Source organism: Oncorhynchus kisutch, linkage group LG17 (assembly GCF_002021735.2).
Source record: "Oncorhynchus kisutch isolate 150728-3 linkage group LG17, Okis_V2, whole genome shotgun sequence".
In the NCBI taxonomy this organism is placed as follows: domain Eukaryota; kingdom Metazoa; phylum Chordata; class Actinopteri; order Salmoniformes; family Salmonidae; genus Oncorhynchus; species Oncorhynchus kisutch.
In genome coordinates, this window is record NC_034190.2 from 52,097,305 (window position 1) to 52,117,625 (window position 20,321).

General features: G+C 47.2%; 1 protein-coding gene across 6 annotated transcripts in view; it reads right to left on the minus strand.

Moving 5' to 3' along the window:
- Positions 1-20,321, minus strand: part of LOC109908525 (myelin transcription factor 1) — a 32,413-nt gene that overhangs the window by 6,030 nt on the left and 6,062 nt on the right. For 4 of the 6 annotated variants that reach the window (XM_031794038.1, XM_031794039.1, XM_020507178.2 and 1 more), the window contains exons 6-19: positions 20,044-20,297; positions 18,835-19,869; positions 18,614-18,733; positions 18,376-18,466; positions 18,074-18,199; positions 17,733-17,947; positions 9,236-9,444; positions 8,203-8,427; positions 6,415-6,569; positions 6,141-6,203; positions 5,704-5,772; positions 5,167-5,229; positions 4,961-5,044; positions 4,556-4,780 (exon numbers count right to left, since the gene is read on the minus strand). In XM_031794038.1, coding sequence (XP_031649898.1) covers positions 4,556-4,780; positions 4,961-5,044; positions 5,167-5,229; positions 5,704-5,772; positions 6,141-6,203; positions 6,415-6,569; positions 8,203-8,427; positions 9,236-9,444; positions 17,733-17,947; positions 18,074-18,199; positions 18,376-18,466; positions 18,614-18,733; positions 18,835-19,869; positions 20,044-20,297 — 2,934 coding nt within the window. The remainder of the gene's footprint in view (positions 1-4,555; positions 4,781-4,960; positions 5,045-5,166; positions 5,230-5,703; positions 5,773-6,140; positions 6,204-6,414; positions 6,570-8,202; positions 8,428-9,235; positions 9,445-17,732; positions 17,948-18,073; positions 18,200-18,375; positions 18,467-18,613; positions 18,734-18,834; positions 19,870-20,043; positions 20,298-20,321) is intronic. The other 2 variants (XM_031794041.1, XM_031794040.1) reach the window with 1 other exon arrangement.

Genomic DNA, 20,321 nt, shown 5'->3' on the forward strand with positions numbered 1-20,321 from the left:
TATACAGCCAAAGCAACGCTGGAATGGCTTCAGAACAAGAATGTGTAAGTTCTTAAATGGTCCAGCCAGTCAGCAGGTACCCAGGTTAGAGGAGTCGAGGAGCGCGTCCAGGAACACTCTGCAATGTTACATCATCTTGGTGCCATGGCGGATCGCGTTGTTCAGACCATGGACCGCTGGGAGAGACAGGAAGTCTCTCCAGTGCCTCGACCAGCGCAACCGGGGTTACCTCTACCCGTCCCATCCGGAGCCAGTCCCAGTGGGATGCGTCTCTCCCTTCCCAGGGACTATGATGGGACGGCAGCACAGTGCCAGGGGTTCCTTTTTACAACTAGACCTCTACATGGCCACCGTTCACCCAGCTCCCTCGGAAAGGGAGAGAGTGTCCTTCCTTGTCTCACGCCTCTCGGGGAGAGCTCTGGAGTGGTCAAACGCCGTGTACGGGGAAGGAGACGCGGCGTTGGACCACTTCGAGGAGTTCACCCGCCGCTTCCGGGCCGTCTTCGACCATCCGCCCGAAGGTAGAGCGGCGGGGGAACGGCTCTTCCATTTGAGGCAGGGGACGAGGAGTGCCCAGGAGTTCACCCTGGAATTCCGGATCTTGGCAGCCGGAGCAGGCTGGAACGACAGTGCCCTCATCGACCACTACTGATGCAGCCTGCGCGAGGACGTCCGACGTGAGCTGGCCTGCAGGGATGCCACCATCCCCTTTGACCAACTGGTGGATTTGTGCATTCGGTTGGATAAACTGCTGGTTACCAGGGGATGTCCAGAGGGGGCTCTGTCGGTTCCATCTTCCAGCACCCCCTCTCCGGTGCCCATGGAGTTGAGAGGGGCTGCGCGTAGGAAGGCTGGAGGAGGGGCCATCACGTGCACACTTCCAGTCGGTGCCGTGTCGGTCCCTCTGAGAGTTGAGGCAGCAGGCAGGGCACTCTGGCGTCACCCCAGGTGAGTTTGCACCACACTCATCCAGAGTCCTCTGTTGACCACCTGTTTGTACCTGTTTATTTCCTTGAGTTTTCCCCGCATTCCCAGCATAAGGCGCTCGTTGATTCAGGCGCAGCTGGGAATTTTATCGACAGAGCGTTAGCCTTTAGTGTAGGGATCCACATTATTCCTGTAGTTAGACCTTTCCCGGTACACGCTCTGGATAGTCGACCATTAGGGTCCGGGTTAATCAGGGAGGCCACCATCTCCCTGGCCATGGAGATGCAGGGGGGTCACGAGGAGAAAATCAGTCTCTTCCTCATTGACTGTCCTGCGTTTCCCATGGTACTAGGCCTTCCCTGTTTGGCTCATCATAACCCCACCATTTCCTGGCAACAGAGGGCTCTCACAGGGTGGTCGCGAGAGTGCTCGGGGAGGTGTGTAGGGGTTTCCGTTGGTGCTACCATGGTGGAAAGTCCAGACCAGGTCTCCAGTGTGCGCATCCCCCCAGAATATGCCGATTTGTAAAAAGAAGGTGACTCAATTACCACCTCATCGACGGGGGGATTGTGCGATAAATCTCCTGGCAGACGCTGCGCTTCCCAGGAGTCACGTGTATCCTCTGTTGCAAGTGGCTATGGAGACATTTGTCTCTGAATTCCTGCGTCAGGGGTACATTCGGTCCTCCACTTCACCCGCCTCCTCGAGTTTCTTTTTTGTGAAGAAGAAGGATGGAGGTATGCGCCCGTGCATTGACTATCGAGGTTTCAATCAAGTCACGGTGAGGTACAATTACCCGCTACCTCTTATCGCCACGGCGATTGAGTCAATGCATGGGGTGTGCTTCTTCACTAAACTGGATCTCAGGAGTGCGTATAACCTGGTGCGTATCCGGAAGGGAGACGAGTGGAAGACAGCGTTTAGTACCACCTCAGGGTATTATGAGTACCTCGTTATGCCGTACGGGTTGATGAATGCTCCATCAGTTTTCCAATCCTTTGTAGACAAGATTTTCCGGGACCTGCACGGGCAGTGTGTAGTGGTGTATATCGATGACATTCTGATATACTCCGCTACACGCGCCGAGCATGTGTCCTTGGTGCGCAGGGTACTTGGACGACTGTTGGAGCATGACCTGTACGTCAAGGCCGAGAAATGCCTGTTCTTTCAGCAGGCCATCTCCATCCTAGGGTATCACATTTCCACATCAGGGGTGGAGATGGAGAGTGACCGCATTGCAGCCATGTGTAATTGGCCGACTCCCACCACGGTAAAGGAGGTGCAGCGATTTTTAGGGTTTGCCAATTACTACCGGAGATTTATCCGGGGTTTTGGCCAGGTGGCTGCTCCCATTACCTCACTGCTGAAGGGGGGTCATGTACGGTTGCAGTGGTCGGCTGAGGCGGACAGGGCTTTTGGGCACCTGAGAGCTCTGTTTACCTCGGCTCCTGTGCTGGCCCATCTGGATCCCTCTTTGGCATTCATAGTGGAGGTGGACGAGCCCGAGGCTGTTATAGGAGCCGTGCTCTCACAGCGCTCGGGTACGCCACCGAAACTCCGCCCCTGTGCTTTCTTCTCGAAGAGCGTAACTATGATGTGGGGGACCGGGAGCTGTTGGCTGTGGTTAAAGCGTTGGAGACGTGGAGACATTGGCTTGAGGGGGCTAAACACCCTTTCCTCATCTGGACTGACCACCGCAACCTGGAGTACATCTGGGCAGCGAGGAGACTGAGCAAGGTGGGCCATGTTCTTTACCCGTTTTGTGTTACCCTACCCTACAGACCAGTATGAAGGCAGATGCACTGTCCCTGCTCTATGACACAGAGGAGCGGCCCATGGATCCCACTCCCCTACTCCCGGCCTCCTGCCTGGTAGCACCGGTCATGTGGGAGCTGGACGCGGACATTGAGCAGGCGTTACGTACAGAGCCCGCCAGTGTCCCGTCGGGCGTGTGTACGTTCCGTCTGCTGTCCGTGACCAGTTGATCTATTGGGCCCACACGTCACCCTCCTCTGGTCATCCGGGGATCGGTCGGACGGTGCGCTGTCTGACTGGGAAGTACTGGTGGCCCACCTTGGCAAAGGACTTGAGGGTTTATGTTTCCTCCTGCTCGGTGTGCGCCCAGTGTAAGGCTTCGAGACACCTGCCCAGAGGTAAGCTACATCCCTTACCCATTCCACAACGACCTTGGTCACACCTGTCGGTGGATTTTCTAACCGATCTTCCTCTTTCCTCTTTTTTCCTCTACGATCCTGGTCGTTGTGGATCGTTTCTCTAAGTCCTGTCAACTCCTCCCTCTGCTCGGTCTTCCTATGGCCCTACAGACTGCGGAAGCCCTGTTTACTCACGTCCTCCGGCACAACGGGGTGCCTGAAGATATAGTGTCTGATCGGGGTCCCCAGTTCACGTCGAGAGTCTGAAAGACGTTCATGGAACGTCTGGGGGTCTCGATCAGCCTCACCTCGGGTTTTCACCCCGAGAGTAACGAGCAGGTAGAGAGAGTCAACCAGGATGTCGGCAGGTTTCTGCGGTCCTATTGCCAGGACCGGCCGGGGGAGTGGGCGGCGTTTGTGCCCTGGGCCGAGATGGCACAGAACTCGCTTTGCCACTCCTCCACTAACCTCTCCCCTTTTCAGTGCGTATTGGGGTACCAGCCGGTTCTGGCGCCGTGGCATCAGGGTCAGACCGAGGCTCCTGCAGTGGACGACTGGTTCAGGCGCGCGGAGGAGACATGAGAGGCCACCCATGTTCACCTCCAGTGAGCCGTGAAATGACTAGCGCGGAACATCAGTGAGGCCCCGGTGTTCGCACCCGAAACCTGCCCCGCCGCCTGCCCTGCCGGAAGCTGGGTTCGCGGTTTGTGGGGCCATTCAAAGTCCTGAGGAGGGTGAACAAGGTGTGTCACAGGTTACAGCTTCCCTCCGATTACCTTATTAACCCCTCGTACAATGTGTCTCTCCTCAGGCCGGTGGTGGCTGGTCCGCTCCAGGAATCTGAGGTGCGAGAGGTTCCTCCGCCCCCTCTGGACATCGAGGGGGTCCCGGCGTACTCCGTTCGTTCAATCCTGGATTCGAGGCGTCGGGCGGGGGGCCTTCAGTACCTTGTGGAGTGGGAGTAGTACGGTCCGGAGGAAAGGTACTGGGTCCCGGTTGCGGATGTTTCGGACCCCGAACTGCTGCGGGAGTTTCACCGCTGGAGCCGTGCATCAAGGGGGGGTACTGTCACGACTTCCGCCGAAGTCGGCTCCTCTCCTTGTTCGGGCGGCATTCAGCGATCGACGTCACCGGCTTTCTAGCCATCGCCGCTCCATTTTTCATATTTCATTTGTTTTGTCTTGTTCCATACACACCTGGTTTTCATTCCCTAATCACACTGCATGTATTTCGTCCTCTGTTCCCCTCCATGTCTTTGTGTGAAATTGTATTTATGTTATGTGGGTATTGTTACGCGCCATACTTTTTGTCTATTGTTCCGTGTTTGGGCACATTTATGTACTTTTGTGCTTTCGTTGGACCGGAATAAAAAGTGTGCCTGTTCACTACACTCTGCTGACTTCGCCTCCCGTACAAACCCTTAACAGTAAGAACACAAACAAAAACCTTTATTTCAATTTGATTGAGTGTAATACCTGCGGTGTGTGAGGAAGCTGCCATTGGCGTGTCCTGATCCGTCACAGCCGGGGGTGGGACAGGTGGGTCCCTCAGTCTTAAAGGCCTTCCAGGAGAAAGGAGAGCCGTTGAGGAGCCCCTCCTTTTGACGCCGCGCTGCCAGGGGGCACCCATAGGCACTGCGGTGGGTGGCATACTTCCCACTGATGTGGCCCAGGCTGTCACAGCCGGGCACCGGGCATCTACTAATGGAGGGGGGGAAGCCAGGGTCGACAGTGAAGGAGAGGAGAAAGAAGAGCGAGAGAGAGAGAGAGAGAGAGAGGAAAGCAATCAGCATTTAGTTTGAGAGCTAGAGGGCCGAATAAAGGGCAATCCATTGTGTGGATTGTAAAGAAAACAAAACAAATGGTTTGTCGTGGACTAACCTTAAAAGCTCAGAGTCTTCCTTGTCGTCCTTGGTGGGTGTTGTCTTGACAGCACCTTTCTTTGCACGAGGGCATCCAGACAAACTGACAGAGACATAGAGAGAAAAATAAGGATTCAAATACAGTCTTTTTTAGACTATCTTGCAGTAGGATTGTCTAGGATGAAATAAAAATAGAAACAAAAGCAATAAACTATCTGTGTGTACCTTCTATGGGAGGCGTAGTTTCCAGTGATGTGACCTGATCCATCGCATCCAGGGGTCGGACACCTGGGGTCAACCAGACAGAGGTCAGCACAAGTCATGTGAGCATAGCATAGGAAATGTAAAGAACATACGAAAGCGTTTCTCATAAAAGTAGCTAACACTCTTTCTCTATAGGATAGCAATTTGTTTGATACAGGATATCGCAGCAGAGGAAGACACATCCCTGCACATTGTGGTGACAATACAAAGATCTGCAGGGTTCAGTCATGTCAGTATAAAGTAGGGTTAGAACAGCGATAGGGATCTCTGGTCCAGGAGGGCCACAGCGTGTGCAGACTTTTATTTCAGCACAGCACTAACACCTAATTCAAATCCTTGACTAACCATGATCTTCAAGTCAGACAACAGTTAGGTTTGCAGATGTGTTGGAGCTGAACTGGAACCAATTCATGCACACACATGCAACACTCCATGAGCAGATTTACTCTGGGTTGGAAGGAAGGAAGGACGGAAGGGGGAATACAAGCACAGACATACTTAAGTTCAGCAGAGTGGGCTGCCATGAGGGTCCGAAGAGACTTATCAGCAAGAGGACAGCCTGACAGACTGGAAGATATGGAAAATATAGAGAGAGAGAGAAGGAGGGGGAGCGAGAGAGAGAGGGAAGGAGAGCGATGGAGAGGATATTGTGAAGTCATTTAATAAGGGGCAGAACAAAGGAAAGGGCTCGATCCCAATCATAACAATGAATATTGTTTACAGGATTCATTGTAGCACAGGATAAGAGAGTAATAGAGAATAGTCATTATTGAAAGTTCTGGATTTGTAATGCAGATGTGCAGATTAGTTGACATTCAGAATCAGTGCCTGAAAAACACTATAAATGCAGTTGTATGTAGTTGTAAGACGGAAAATGTGAAACAGCGCTACCGACTGCATTGGTTGAAATGCAGGGGAGTGGGGCTGTGTCATACCTCCGATGTGAAGCGTAGTTTCCAGTGATGTGCCCACTGCCATCACAACCTGGGGTGGGACATCTGGAGATAATTGGAAATTAATTAATTAATTGAAAACATAGTGAGGGTGGATGGCAGTACTACTTTGAACTATGTCCTTTATAATAGTTATGTGTCAGCCTTGAGATTAGAGTACTCCATAGATAGAAATTTTAAGATTAAAATTGGGATGCTTTTTCTCTTATAATGTTGTTATGAATGCTGGATTGAAGTTATTTTAGAGCAGACTTACAGTAGAACCTCTTTCTTGCAGTCTTTGGGCGAGAACTGGACCTTGAAGCTGGACGTGGTGACCTCGCCTGGGTACTTCCTGTCCTCCATGCTCTCCTGAGCGATGTCATCGTCCTCTACATCAGAAGAGGTGTAGGAGTGGGCCACAAAGTCCACCTGGGGGAAGGTCAAACAAACACAGGTAAAGATGGAGAGAGATTATAGTTTATAATTTCATCCATCCCTGATTCATTGCCAGGATGTTCCATTGAGATAAAAAGGCAATCTTACAATTTTGATTTGGAATAGTTTCGTAAATGTGATATTTCAGGTTTATTTTTTATTTTTTTGCACAAATATTTTTTTTAACCTGTTTTTGCTTTGTTATTATGGGTATTGTGTGTAGCTTGATGAGGGGAAATATTTAATACATTTTAGAATAAGGCTGTAAAGTAACAAAAGGTGGAAAGGTCATCCATCTGTGCCACTGAGTCTGGCTTAATTCCAGTTTGTCTACATATTAATAATTTACATGTTGGATTCAGGTCTCCATTTCAACCAACAATCTAAGTTAAAGAATAGGACTAAAACAAATCAAACTTTAAATGCAGTTTGATTTGATTCAATCAAATTCTTTAACTTTTGTTTTTGGTTGAGAAGGAGACGTGAATACAACATATTTATTATCAACTTGTAGATTCCATTTGAAATTAACCAAACTCTAGGCCTATATGTATTTGAATCATGTGCTGAATAGCTGTTGATTACTTCCCAAATACTATGCAGGCCTAAATAGCATCATTGATGATGTATGATTGATAAAGTTGAACCTACCCTTTGGAATGACTTCGATAATCATTCTCACGATAGCACAACACGATAGCAACAATTATTCTCATGATAGCACATTGGTACTAGTCAGTGACAAAAGCTAAGCAGGGTTGGGCTTTGTTAAAATCCTGGATGGGAGACTGAAAGAATGGCTGTAGATGGATCAACTCTCCAGTAGGAGGTGCTGCCCAGCCTATAGCTTTTTCTTATTGTGCATATTACCTTGAAGATCTGACTTTCTTTCAAAGGTACAACTTCAACATATTTAATACAAGGTTTGTCTTTGTTGAAAATTGGTTACCATGATGACATAATCCTGTGGTTTAAAATGTTTTCCTCAAAAGCAGCATACCACCCTGCATCCTGATGCTGGCTTTCCTCTGAAGCTAAGCAGGGTTGGTCCTGGTCAGTCCCTGGATGGGAGACCAGATGCTGTTGGAGGGCAAGTAGGAGGCACTCTTTCTTCTGGTCGAAATAAAATATCCCTTTTCCCCAGGGCAGTGATTGGGGACATTGCCCTGTGTAGGGTGCCGTCTTTTGGATGGGAAGTTAAACGGGTGTCTTCTCTGTGTTCACTAAAGATCCCACGGCACTTATCGTAAGAGTAGGGGTGTTAACCCCGGTGTACTGGCTAAATTCCCAATCTGGCCCTCATACCATCATGGCCGTCTAATCATCCCCAGCTTCCAAATGACTCATTCATCCCCCTTCCTCTCCCCTGTAACTATTCCCCAGGTCTTTGCTGTAATGAGAATGTCTTCTCAGTCAACTTACCTTGTAAAATAAGGGTTAAAAAAAAGGTTGATAACTTTTTTCAAATCCAATATGTATTTTCCACATCACAATACGTAGACAGATTACGTTGAAACAACGTTGATTTAACCAGTTTGTGCCCAGCGGGTAACCTCTCTCAAGACTATAACATTATCATAATTCCAATGGTTTGATGTTATTTGCAGACTTGGCGTTATGTGGTTACCTCATCTTGCTCCTCCTCCTCTTTGGGACAGTTTGGCTTGGTGAAGTCCAGAGGCCCTTCCCACTCCTCTTGCAGGTGGGCCTGGGACAAGGGAACACCTCCCAGGTGCTGCGAGGAAGAGGAGGAGGATAAAGATGGGTCTGGTGATTGCATCCCTTCCCTCTTGATGGGCTTCTTCATGCTCAGGTCCAGTGTACCATTCTCATCCACTTCAATATCAATTTCCTGAAGGTACAAGGACTATGTTAGCATGTGTGTGTGTGTGTGTGTGTGTGTGTGTGTGTGTGTGTGTGTGTGTGTGTGTGTGTGTGTGTGTGTGTGTGTGTGTGTGTGTGTGTGTGTGTGTGTGTGTGTGTGTGTGTGTGTGTGTGTGTGTGTACCAGTGGAGACTGTTGAGGGGAGGACGGCTCCTAATAATGTCTGGACTGGAGTAAATGGAATGGCATCAAACACATGGAATCCATTTGTTTGATGCATTTGATACCATTCCACTGATTCCACCCCAGCTATTACCATGAGCCCATCCTCCCCAATTAAGGTGCCACCAACCTCCTCTAGTGTGTATAGATGTAGGATCCTAATTTGATCACTATTTTGTTAATGAGACTTTTTCTGGGCTTATCGCAGAAGCTCAGGAAAATTCCTGCAGATGAGCTTCTGATTTACATAAATTCACACAAAAGAAACACTAATACATGGTTATATTAACAGTATTGAACTTTTCATGTAGCCTACTTTTGGCCAGCTAATAGCCTAACCACAGATCAAGGAACATTATGGACTAAATGTTCAAATCTTGTTGCTGCAGGATAATTTTGCTGTGACAATATAGGTCAAATTTAGATCCTACACCTGTATATTTATGTACATTGATGACAAAAGTTAGAAGATCATAAGATCAGGTTGATTCGCCAGAAAGTGCATGGTCAGGTAAGGCATTGTGTCCAATAAATATTTTCAAGAGGGAAAGACATTGTAAAGGCAACTACCAACACCAATAGGATAGGATGGGCTGGGTAGGAAAGAGGCCTACCTTGCCGGCTGCGTCCTGCTGTTTGGTGCTAAGGTTCTCGGGCCTTTCCCAGCAGCGCGTGGACAGGTTCAGGATGGCAGTGGCAGCCATGTGAGCAGCCTCAGCATCATGGGAGTAATCGTAGCCGCTGGAGGACGAGGAGGAGCTGCTCTTTGCATATCCTCCTGACAAGCTATGGCTCGGGGACGAGGCCTTAGGGAATGGTTTAGCTGTGGAGGAGAGAGAGGGTGGGAGTCCAAATGAGAATTCATCCTCCCAGTTGAACATGCACCAAGACACCATTACAGTTCTCCCTATAACCAACCAATTTCTCTCATGAGCACTGACATAACAAATGAAAGTTATGTTTTGGTAGTTAAGGAATGGTTTCCAACAGAAATTCAACAAATGCCAAGATCATCTTTTTTTATATAGTGGATAGATCACCTATGAAATTAGCAGATATAATTGGAGTCTCTATCAAATAACATTACTTGCATAATATCGAATCCCCTGGTTGTTGGACTTGGTGGAAAACAAAACAATTCTGTATATACAGTGCCTTCGGACTTTTTCCACATTTTGTTAAATTACAGCCTTATTCTAAAATTGATTAGAAAAACATTTCCCTCAGCAATCTACACACAATACCCCATTACAAAGAAAAGAAAACTGGTTTAAATTTTTTTTGCAAATTTTTTTTTTTAAAAGAACAGAAATACCTTATTTACATAAGTATTGAGACCCTTTGCTATGAGACTCGAAATTGAGCTCAGGTGCATCCTGTTTCCATTGGTTTCCATTGATCATCCTTGAGATGTTTCTACAACTTGATTGGAGTCCACCTGTGGTCAATTCAATTGATTGGCCATGATTTTGAAAGGCATATACATGTCTATATAAGGGCCCACAGTTGACAGTGCATGTCAGAGCAAAAACCAAGCCATGGGGTGGAAGGAATTGTCTGTAGAGCTCCGTGACAGGATTGTGTCGAGGCACAAATCTGGGGAAGGGTACCAAAAAATGTCTGCAGCATTGAAGGTCCCCAAGAACACAGTGGCCTCCATCATTCTTAAATGGAAGAAGTTTGGAACCACCAAGACTCTTCCTAGAGCTGAGCAATCAGGGGAGAAGGACCTTGGTCAGGGAGGTGACCAAGAACCCAATGGTCACTCTGACAGAGCTCTAGAGTTCCTCTGTGGAGATGGGAGAACCTTCCAGTAGGACAACTTTCTCTGCAGCACTCCACCAATCAGGCCTTTATGGTAGTATGGCCAGATGGAAGCCACTGCCTTTGCCAAAAGGCTCCTAAAGATTCTCAGACCATGAGAAACACAATTCTCTGGTCTGATGAAACCAAGATTGAACTCTTTGGCCTGAATGCCAAGCATCACGTCTGGAGGAAACCTGGCAACATCCCTACAGTGAAGCATGGTGGTGGCAGCATCATGCTGTGGGGATGTTTACAGCGGCAGGGACTGGGAGACTAGTCAGGATCGAGGCAAAGATGAACGGAGCAAAGTACAGAGAGATCCTTGATGAAAACTTGCTCCAGAGCACTCAGGACCCCCGACTGGGGCGAAGGTTCCCCTTCCAACAGGACAACAACCCCTAAGCACACAGCTAAGACAACGCAGGAGTGGCTTCAGGACAAGTCTCTGAATGTCCTTGAGTGGCCCAGCCAGAGCCCGGACTTGAACCCGAATGAACATCTCTGGAGAGACCTGAAAATAGCTGTGCAGCATCACTTCCCATCTACCCTGACAGAGCATGAGAGGATCTGCAGAGAATGGGAGAAACTCCCCAAATACAGGTGTGCAAAGCTTGTAGCGTCATACTCAATTCAGAATTTAGTACTGAGTAAAGAGTCTGAATGATTATGTAAACGTAATATTTCCGTTTTTAATTTTCTATAAAAATAAACATTTCTAAAAATCTGTTTTTGCTTTGTCGGTATGGGGTATTGTGTATAGATTGATGGGGCGGGGGGGGGGGGGGGGACAATGTAATACATTTTAGAATAAGGCTGTAACGTAACAAAATGTGGAAAAAGTCAAGGGGTCTGAATACTTTCCGAAAGTATTCATACACCTTGCTTTACAGCCTGAATTCAAAATGGATTAGATTGTTTTTTTTGTCACCCATCTACACACAATACCTCATAATGACAAAAGTGAACCTGTATATAGACATTTTTGTAAATGTACATACAGTACCAGTCAAAGGTTTGGACACACCTACTCATTCTAGGGTTTTTCTTTATTTGACTATTTTCTACATTGTAGAATAATAGTGAAGACATCTCAACTATGAAATAACACATATGGAATCATATGTAACCAAAAAAGTGAACCAAAAAAGTGTTAAACAAATCTAAATATATTTTATGTTTGAGATCATTCAAAGTAGCCACCCTTTGCCTCGATGACAGATTTGCAGACTCTTGGCATTCTCTCAACAAGATTCATGAGGTAGTCACCTGGAATTTATTTCAATTAACAAGTCTGCCTCGTTAAAAGTTCATATGTGGCAAGAAGGTGAGACATGAAGGTCAGTCAATTGTGAAAATGTCAAGAACTTTGAACGTTTCTTCAAGTGTAGTCACAAAAACCATCAAGTGCTATGATGAAAATGGCTCTCATGAGGACCGCCACAGGAAAGGAGACCCAGAGTTACCTCTGCTGGAGAGGATAAGTTCATTAGAGTTACCAGTCTCAGAAATTGCAGCCCAAATAAATGCTTCACAGAGGTCAAGAAACAGACACTTCTTAACATCAACTGTTCAAAGGAGACTACGTGAAACAGGCCTTCATGATCGAATTTCTGCAAAGAAACCACTACTAAAGGACACCAATAAGAAGAAGAGACTTGCTTGGGCCAAGAAACATGAGCAATGGACATTAGACAGGTGGAAATCTGTCCTTTGGTCTGATGAGTCCAAATTTGAGATTTTTGGTTCCAACTGTTGTGTCTTTGTGAGAGGCAGAGTAGGTTAACGGATGATCTCTGCATGTGTAGTTTCCACCATGAAGCATAGAGGAGGAGATGTGATGGTGTTGGGGTGCTTTGCTGGTGACACTGTGTGATTTATTTAGAATTCAAGGCATACTTAACCAGCACGGCTACCACAGCATTCTTTAGCGATACGCCATCCCATCTGGTTCGCGCTTAGTGGGACTATCAATTGCTTTTCAACAGGACAATGACCCAACAAATAAAAAAATAAAAAGATGATCACATATTTAGCAGATGTTATTGCGGCTGTAGCGAAATGCTTGTGTACCTAGCTCCAACAGTGCAGTAATATCTAACAATTCACAACAATACACACAAATCTAAAAGTAAAATAATGGAATTAAGAAATATATAAATATTAGGACGAGCAATGTCGGAGTGGCATTGACTAAAACACAGTAGAATAGAATACAGAATATACATATGAAATGAATAAAGCAGTATGTAAACATACATTAAAATGACTAGTGTTATATTATTAAAGTGACCAGTGACTCCATGTATATGTATATAGGGCAGCAGCCTCTAAGGTGCAGGGTTGAGTAACTGGGTGGTAGCTGGCTAGTGATGGCTATTTAACAGTCTGATGTCCATGATATAGAAGCTGTTTTTCATTCTCTTGGTCCCAGCTTTGATGCACCTGTACTGACCTTGCCTTCTGGATGATAGCGGGGTGAACAGGTTGTGGCTCGGATGGTTGATGTCCTTGATGATCTTTTTGGCCTTCATGTGACATCGGGTGCTGTAGGTGTCCTGTAGGGCAGGCAGTGTGCCCCCGGGGACGTGTTGGGCAGACCGCACCACCCTCTGATGAGCCCTGTGGTTGCAGGCAGTGCAGTTGCCATACCAGGCAGTGATACAGCCTGACAGGATGCTCTTAATTGCACATCTGTAAATGTTTGTGAGGTTCTTAGGGACCAAGCCAAATTTCTTCTGCCTCCTGAGGTTGAAGAGGCACTATTGCGCCTTCTTCACCACACTGTCTCTGTGGGTGGACCATTTCAGATTGTCAGTGTATTGTATGCAGAGGAACTTGAAGCTTTCCACCTTCTCCACTGCGGTCCTGTCAATGTGGATAGGGGCGTGCTCCCTCTGCTTTTTCCTGAATCCCACAATCAGCTCCTTTGTTTTGTTGATGTTGACGGGGTGGTTATTTTCCTGGCACCACTCCGCCAGGGCCCTCACCTCCTCCCTCATCAGTGTTGGTAATCAGGCCTACAATGGTTGTGTCGTCTGCAAACTTGATGATTGAGTTGGAGTGTGTGGCCACGCAGTCATGGGTGAACAGAGAGTACAGGAGGGGGCTGAGCACGCATCCTTCTGGGGGCCCATGTGTTGAGGATCAGTGAAGTGGAGGTATTGTTTCCTAACTTCACTACCTGGAGGCGGCCCTTCAGGAAGTTCAGGACACAGTTGCACAGGGCGGGGTTCCGACCCAGGTCCCCGAGCTTAATGATGAGCTTGGAGGGTACTATGGTGTTGAAGGCTAAGATATAGTCAATGAACAGCATTCTTACATAGGTATTCCTCTTGTCCAGATGGGATAGGGCAGTGTGCACTGCAATGGCGATTGCATCGTCTGTGGATATAATGGGGTAGTAAGCAAATTGAAGTGGGTCTAGGGTGTCTGGTAAAGTAGAGGTGATATGATCCTTAACTAGCCTCTCAGAGCACTTCATGATGACAGAAGTGAGTGCTATGGGGCGATAGTCATTTAGTTCAGTTACCTTTGCTTTCTTGGGTACAGGAACAATGGTGGACATCTTGAAGCAAGTGGGGACAACAGACTGGGATAGGGAGAGATTGAATGTCTCCATAAACATTCCAGCCAGCTGGTCTGCACATGCTCTGAGGACCGTCAGCCTTGTGAGGATTAACACGCATAAATGTCTTACTCATGTCGGCCACGGAGAACAAGAGCCCACAGTCCTCGGTAAGGGATCTATGGAGAGGTTACAACAGCGGAGTCTGGGACCAGTCCTGCTATTACTCTGACTGTTGGTGAGGAAGCAGTTAAAACTGACCAATGCCAGGAAGGTGGCAGGACCTATGAATTCAGACTAGAGGTTGACCGATTAATCGAAATGGCCGATTAATTAGGGCCGATTTCAAGTTTTCATAACAATCGGAAATCGATATTTTTGGACACTGATTTGGCCAATTAAAAATTACTTCTTTTTTTTACACCTTTATGTAACTAGGCAAGTCAGTTAATGTTAATGTTGTGTTGTTAATGTTGTGTTAAATATCAATACTATATTAACTACAACCTCTTACCTTGGAATATTGAAGTCTCATGTTAAAAGGAACCACCAGCTTTCATATGTTCTCATGTTCTGAGCAAGGAATATAAATTGTATTGTTGTAATTGTCATTATTACAATACACTAAAAAATCGGCCGATTAATCGGTATCTGCTTTTTTTTGGCCCTCTAATAATCGGCATCGGCGTTGAAAAATCATAATCGGTCAACCTCTAATTCAGACTTCGGGTGCTCAATGACTGTGCAACAACATCCAGTCCCATCTTCTAGCCCGCCAACTCCAGGTCATGCAGTTACATCCTTCCACCATCACCTGGATCATGGACTACCTCACTGACAGGCCGCAGTGGGTCAGACTACAGAACCACTCGGTCTCAGACAATATCATCATTAACACAGATGCCCCACAAGGGACGGTTTTGTAACCATTCCTCTTCACCCTCTACACAGTAGACTGCTGACAGGCCCAAGCCTCCTGTCGCCTACAAATGTTTTCAGACGATTCAGCCATTGTAGGCTGCATTACAAAGGATGATGATTCCCAATACAGGGAGGAAATATCTTAATTTGTGGCATGGTGCAGCTGAAACCAACTGGGGCTGAATGGGTCTAAAACCAATAAGCTGGTGATAGACTTCAGGAGGAAGGAGAGTGCGTTTGCTGTGGTCATCAATGGGGCCACTGTGGAAAGGGTGGGCTCGTACAAATACCTGGGGGTGGTGATTGACGTTTTTGAAAACAATCTAGATCGCACCCTAGATAAGCGGAACCTCAAGAAGCTCAGGAGTATAGGGGGCATCACTAGCCACGCCCTCCACAGTACCTGGCTGGATCATTGCAGTGCGATGGCAGACAGATTTATTTTTCCTAAAACAGAGCGTTTCCAGGGCCTCCCGGGTGGCGCTGCTGTGCCATCAGAGTCCCTGGGTTCGCGCCCAGGCTCTGTCGTAACCGGCCGCGACCGGGAGGTCCGTGGGGCGACGCACAATTAGCCTAGCGTCATCCGGGTTAGGGAGGGCTTGCTCGGTAGGGATGTCCTTGTCTCATCGCGCACCAGCAACTCCTGTGGCGGGCCGGGCGCAGTGCGTGCGTGCTAACCAAGGTTGCCAGGTGCTTCCTCCGACACATTGGTGCGGCTGGCTTCCGGGTTGGATGCGCGCTGTGTTAAGAAGCAGTGCGGCTTGGTTGGGTTGTGTATCGGAGGACGCATGACTTTCAACCTTCGTCTCTCTCTCCCAAGCCCGTACGGGAGTTGTAGCGATGAGACAAGATAGTAGCTACTACAACAATTGGATACCACAAAATAAAAAAATTCATTAAATAAAATTTTAAAAAATAACAGCGTTTCCACGGATCCTTTTTACCATATGCTATGAAGCTTTTAACATGAACATATCCATTGATATCCATTGAACTTTGCAACCTTTTGCCACATTTCAGGCTTCAAACATAAAGATATAAAACTGTATTTTTTTGTGAAGAATGAACAACAAGTGGGACACAATCATGAAGTGGAACGACATTTATTGGATATTTCAAACTTTTTTAACAAATCAAAAACTGAAAAATTGGGCGTGCAAAATTATTCAGCCCCCTTAAGTTAATACTTTGTAGCGCCACCTTTTGCTGCAATTACAGCTGTAAGTCGCTTGGGGTATGTCTCTATCAGTTTTGCACATCGAGAGACTGACATTCCTCCTTGCAAAACAGCTCGAGCTCAGTGAGGTTGGATGGAGAGCATTTGTGAACAGCAGTTTTCAGTTCTTTCCACAGATTCTCGATTGGATTCAGGTCTGGACTTTGACTTGGCCATTCTAACACCTGGATATGTTTATTTTTGAACCATTCCATTGTAGATTTTGCTTTATGTTTTGGATCATTGTCTTGTTGGAAGACAAATCTCCGTCCCAGTCTCAGGTCTTTTGCAGACTCCATCAGGTTTTCTTCCAGAATGGTCCTGTATTTGGCTCCATCCATCTTCCCATCAATTTTAACCATCTTCCCTGTCCCTGCTGAAGAAAAGCAGGCCCAAACCATGATGCTGCCACCACCATGTTTGACAGTGGGGATGGTGTGGTCAGGGTGATGAGCTGTGTTGCTTTTACGCCAAACATAACGTTTTGCATTGTTGCCAAAAAGTTCAATTTTGGTTTCATCTGACCAGAGCACCTTCTTCCACATGTTTGGTGTGTCTCCCAGGTGGCTTGTGGCAAACTTTAACACTTTTTATGGATATCTTTAAGAAATGGCTTTCTTCTTGCCACTCTTCCATAAAGGCCAGATTTGTGCAATATACGACTGATTGTTGTCCTATGGACAGAGTCTCCCACCTCAGCTGTAGATCTCTTCAATTCATCCAGAGTGATCATGGGCCACTTGGCTGCATCTCTGATCAGTCTTCTCCTTGTATGAGCTGAAGGTTTAGAGGGACGGCCAGGTCTTGGTAGATTTGCAGTGGTCTGATACTCCTTCCATTTCAATATTATCACTTGCACAGTGCTCCTTGGGATGTTTAAAGCTTGGGAAATCTTTTTGTATCCAAATCCGGCTTTAAACTTCTTCACAACAGTATCTCGGACCTGCCTGGTGTGTTCCTTGTTCTTCATGATGCTCTCTGCGCTTTTAACGGACCTCTGAGACTATCACAGTGCAGGTGCATTTATACGGAGACTTGATTACACACAGGTGGATTGTATTTATCATCATTAGTCATTTAGGTCAACATTGGATCATTCAGAGATCCTCACTGAACTTCTGGAGAGAGTTTGCTGCACTGAAAGTAAAGGGGCTGAATCATTTTGCACGCCCAATTTTTCAGTTTTTGAATTGTTAAAAAAGTTTGAAATATCCAATAAATGTCGTTCCACTTCATGATTGTGTCCCACTTGTTGTTGATTCTTCACAAAAAATACAGTTTTATATCTTTATGTTTGAAGCATGAAATGTGGCAAAAGGTCGCAAAGTTCAAGGGGGCCGAATTCTTGTTCAATGTATTGGCTGGTGCAATCAAATTTCTCCTCTGGGGGATGAATAAACTACTATCTTATCTTATCTTAAGGCCCTTCAAGGTTGAAGATTGAGGACTCGAGAACTTTTGTCTCTAATCCATACATTTTTAGCCCCTTACTGACCGTTCAATTACCATAATAAACAGCCTTGTTATTAATGTGCTATAAAGATTATAGCTGCTTTCCCTGCATTCTCATAGTTTTTCATTCTTTCTGCCAAGATCATCTTACATTTGATGGCTTTGGGTGAGGATTGACTGGTGGCGGGCATCTTTGGAACCAGCATAGGCTTCCCAAACACCTGGACGTCGAAGCTTGCATAGTCGAAGGAAACCTTGGAGTATTTCTCCAGCTCTTTGGCCAAGTTGGCGCGGGGTGTAGCAGGCACCATGTTGGGTCTGTAGCCATACTGAGGGATCTCCAGCTGCTTCACAAAACACATTGGTCTGTTGGAGAGAGAGAGAGAGTCAGAACATGGTGTGCAAGAGAAAGGGTCAAATATGAGTAAAAATGCACCAGAGACGGACAGCTATTTAAGTAAGGGGAGAAAGGGAGGAGGAGAAAGGGCTCACCTGAGAACTCTGTCTGAGTGGGGGCTCCCAGTTTGGGGCTCGCTGACTGAAGGCTGGGGGTGAGTGAGGGTGACTTGGCCCCCCTTGGCAAGCTTCTCTGCAGCTGCGATGGGACAACCGGACAGACTGAGACAGACAAAGAGCGATAGTAATAATTCATCAATTGTTTCACTTTTGATTGACTAACTTTGTGACTAGAGCTACAGCTCATTAACAGCTCATTTAGCATACACTCAATGATAGTCTTTAAGTGTAGGGATAAAAGGTAAATGTGAGGTTATAATCAATGGACAGTATAATACCTGCGGTGCGTGTTGCGATTGCTGTTGACGTGACCTTGGCCTGTGCATCCTGGAGTTGGACACTTCAGCACATTCTCGTGCATGGCCAGGACTAGGGAAATGGAGGCAAAGAGACATAGGCAGAGAGATATATGTATGTGTTACAAATCTGCATATTGTTCAAAGCAGTAGTTTCCCTGTTAGCACTTTGGTAGTACTGTATTACTACTCTGCTAGTACTACAAACAAAAGTACTCACTCTCAGGTGGGATCCTGTCTTTGTGAGGGCACCCAGAGAGGCTGCGGTGGTGGGGGTACAGCCCAGTCACATGGCCCGTCCCATCACACCCAGGGGTGGGGCATTTCACCTCTTTCTTGTCTGGATGGAAAGTGGAGAGAAGTTGAGTGAGCAGGATAATAATTGGAAGATTAACCTATGGTGGGATAAAAGACATCCTGATAAACCATAAACTGTCCTACCTTTGCTGTGGTGTCCTCTGTGTCGCATGGCTGGGTCCATGGGTTTGCTGGCCCTGTCGTCGGGGCTGTGGTAGCGCTGGTCCTCTGGAGACTGTTGGTCGTCGTTCGGCCCTCTCACCTGCTCGGCCTTCAGGGCGATGGCTTGCTCCAGCAGCCCTAAGTTCCCCCGGGTCATATCCCAGGTCTCAGAGTCATCTGTCACGCCTGAACCCTGTGAGAGACAGTCATCTTCCTCCTCCTCTTCCTCCTCCTCAGATCGTATATCAATGACCACTGTGGTAGGTGAGGCTTTGTGAGAGTCTTGGTCTTCTTCTTCCACCTCCCCTGCTTCTGTTTCCTCCTCTCCTTCCTCCTCCTCTTCCTCCTCTTCTGTCAACGGGGTACCAATCTTTACCTCCTCCGGTGCCACTTCTGTATCCTCACATCCCTGAGCAAGCGTACGAGAGGCAAGAGGCTCCACGTGGACCACCTCCTCCTCCTCTTCATCCTCCTTCTCTTCCATGACCTTCTTCTCAGTCTCCTCTCCCTCCTTCTCTTCCCCTTCTTCTTCCTCATCTCCTTCCACTTTTGCCTGATGCCTGCTGTAGTCACCACTGGAGTACTGATGATCTGAGTTCTCCTGACCCACACATTGCCTCTCCTCCTCTTTCTCTTCCTCCACCCCCTCTTCTTCCTCTTCTTCCTCTTCTTCCTCGTATCCTACCTCCTCCTTTTGCTTCTCCTCAATCTCTGCTCTCCCTGTTTCATCGTTGCCTTTGGGCTGCTCTGTTGTTCTGTATTCATCAACTGTCCCCTCCTCCTCCTCCTCCTCCTCTGCGGCCTGTATCTCTGCCACTGCTTGCACCTCCTCTTCACGTCTGTATGTTGCTGTCTCTGCCTCTGTTTCTGCTTCTGCCTCTGTGGAAGCCTGCTGTTGGGTTGTGGGGGCTGCCTCTGTGTCCTCCTGCAGAGCCTCTGCTTCAGGTGCAGCTATGGTGTCGAACTTGACAGATGTCTCTTTTTCTGTGTCTTCGGGTAACACCTGAGCGCAATTGGCTGTGTACAGTGCAGAGTTGATAGGTTATTGCTAAAGAGAAAGCTGTTCCCTATATTTGTCTTTCCATCATTACTTACTTTAGTATCATTATCAATATATACCACTGTAATAGCTAATAACAATCCATGATAAATGTGATATTTTCCATGGATCCTGGTCTTCTCTTGACTCACCTTTCATGGACTCCAGTGGGTTTGGCGTTTTGTTATTTTCATTCTCTTTCTGTTCCTCATCCTCTGACTCCTCCTCCTCCTCCTCCTCCTCATGCTCCGCCTCACTGCCAGCATCACTGTCTGCTGCGTTGAAACCCTCGTCCATGGCCAACTTCAGGGACAGGGACTTTTTCTTAGGGGCGGGCTGATTCTCTTCTGCCTCTGCCTCCGCCTCCGCAAGTTTCCTCTTCTTCACTATTGGGCATCCGAGAACGCTGTGGGTGCGGAGATGGTAAGAG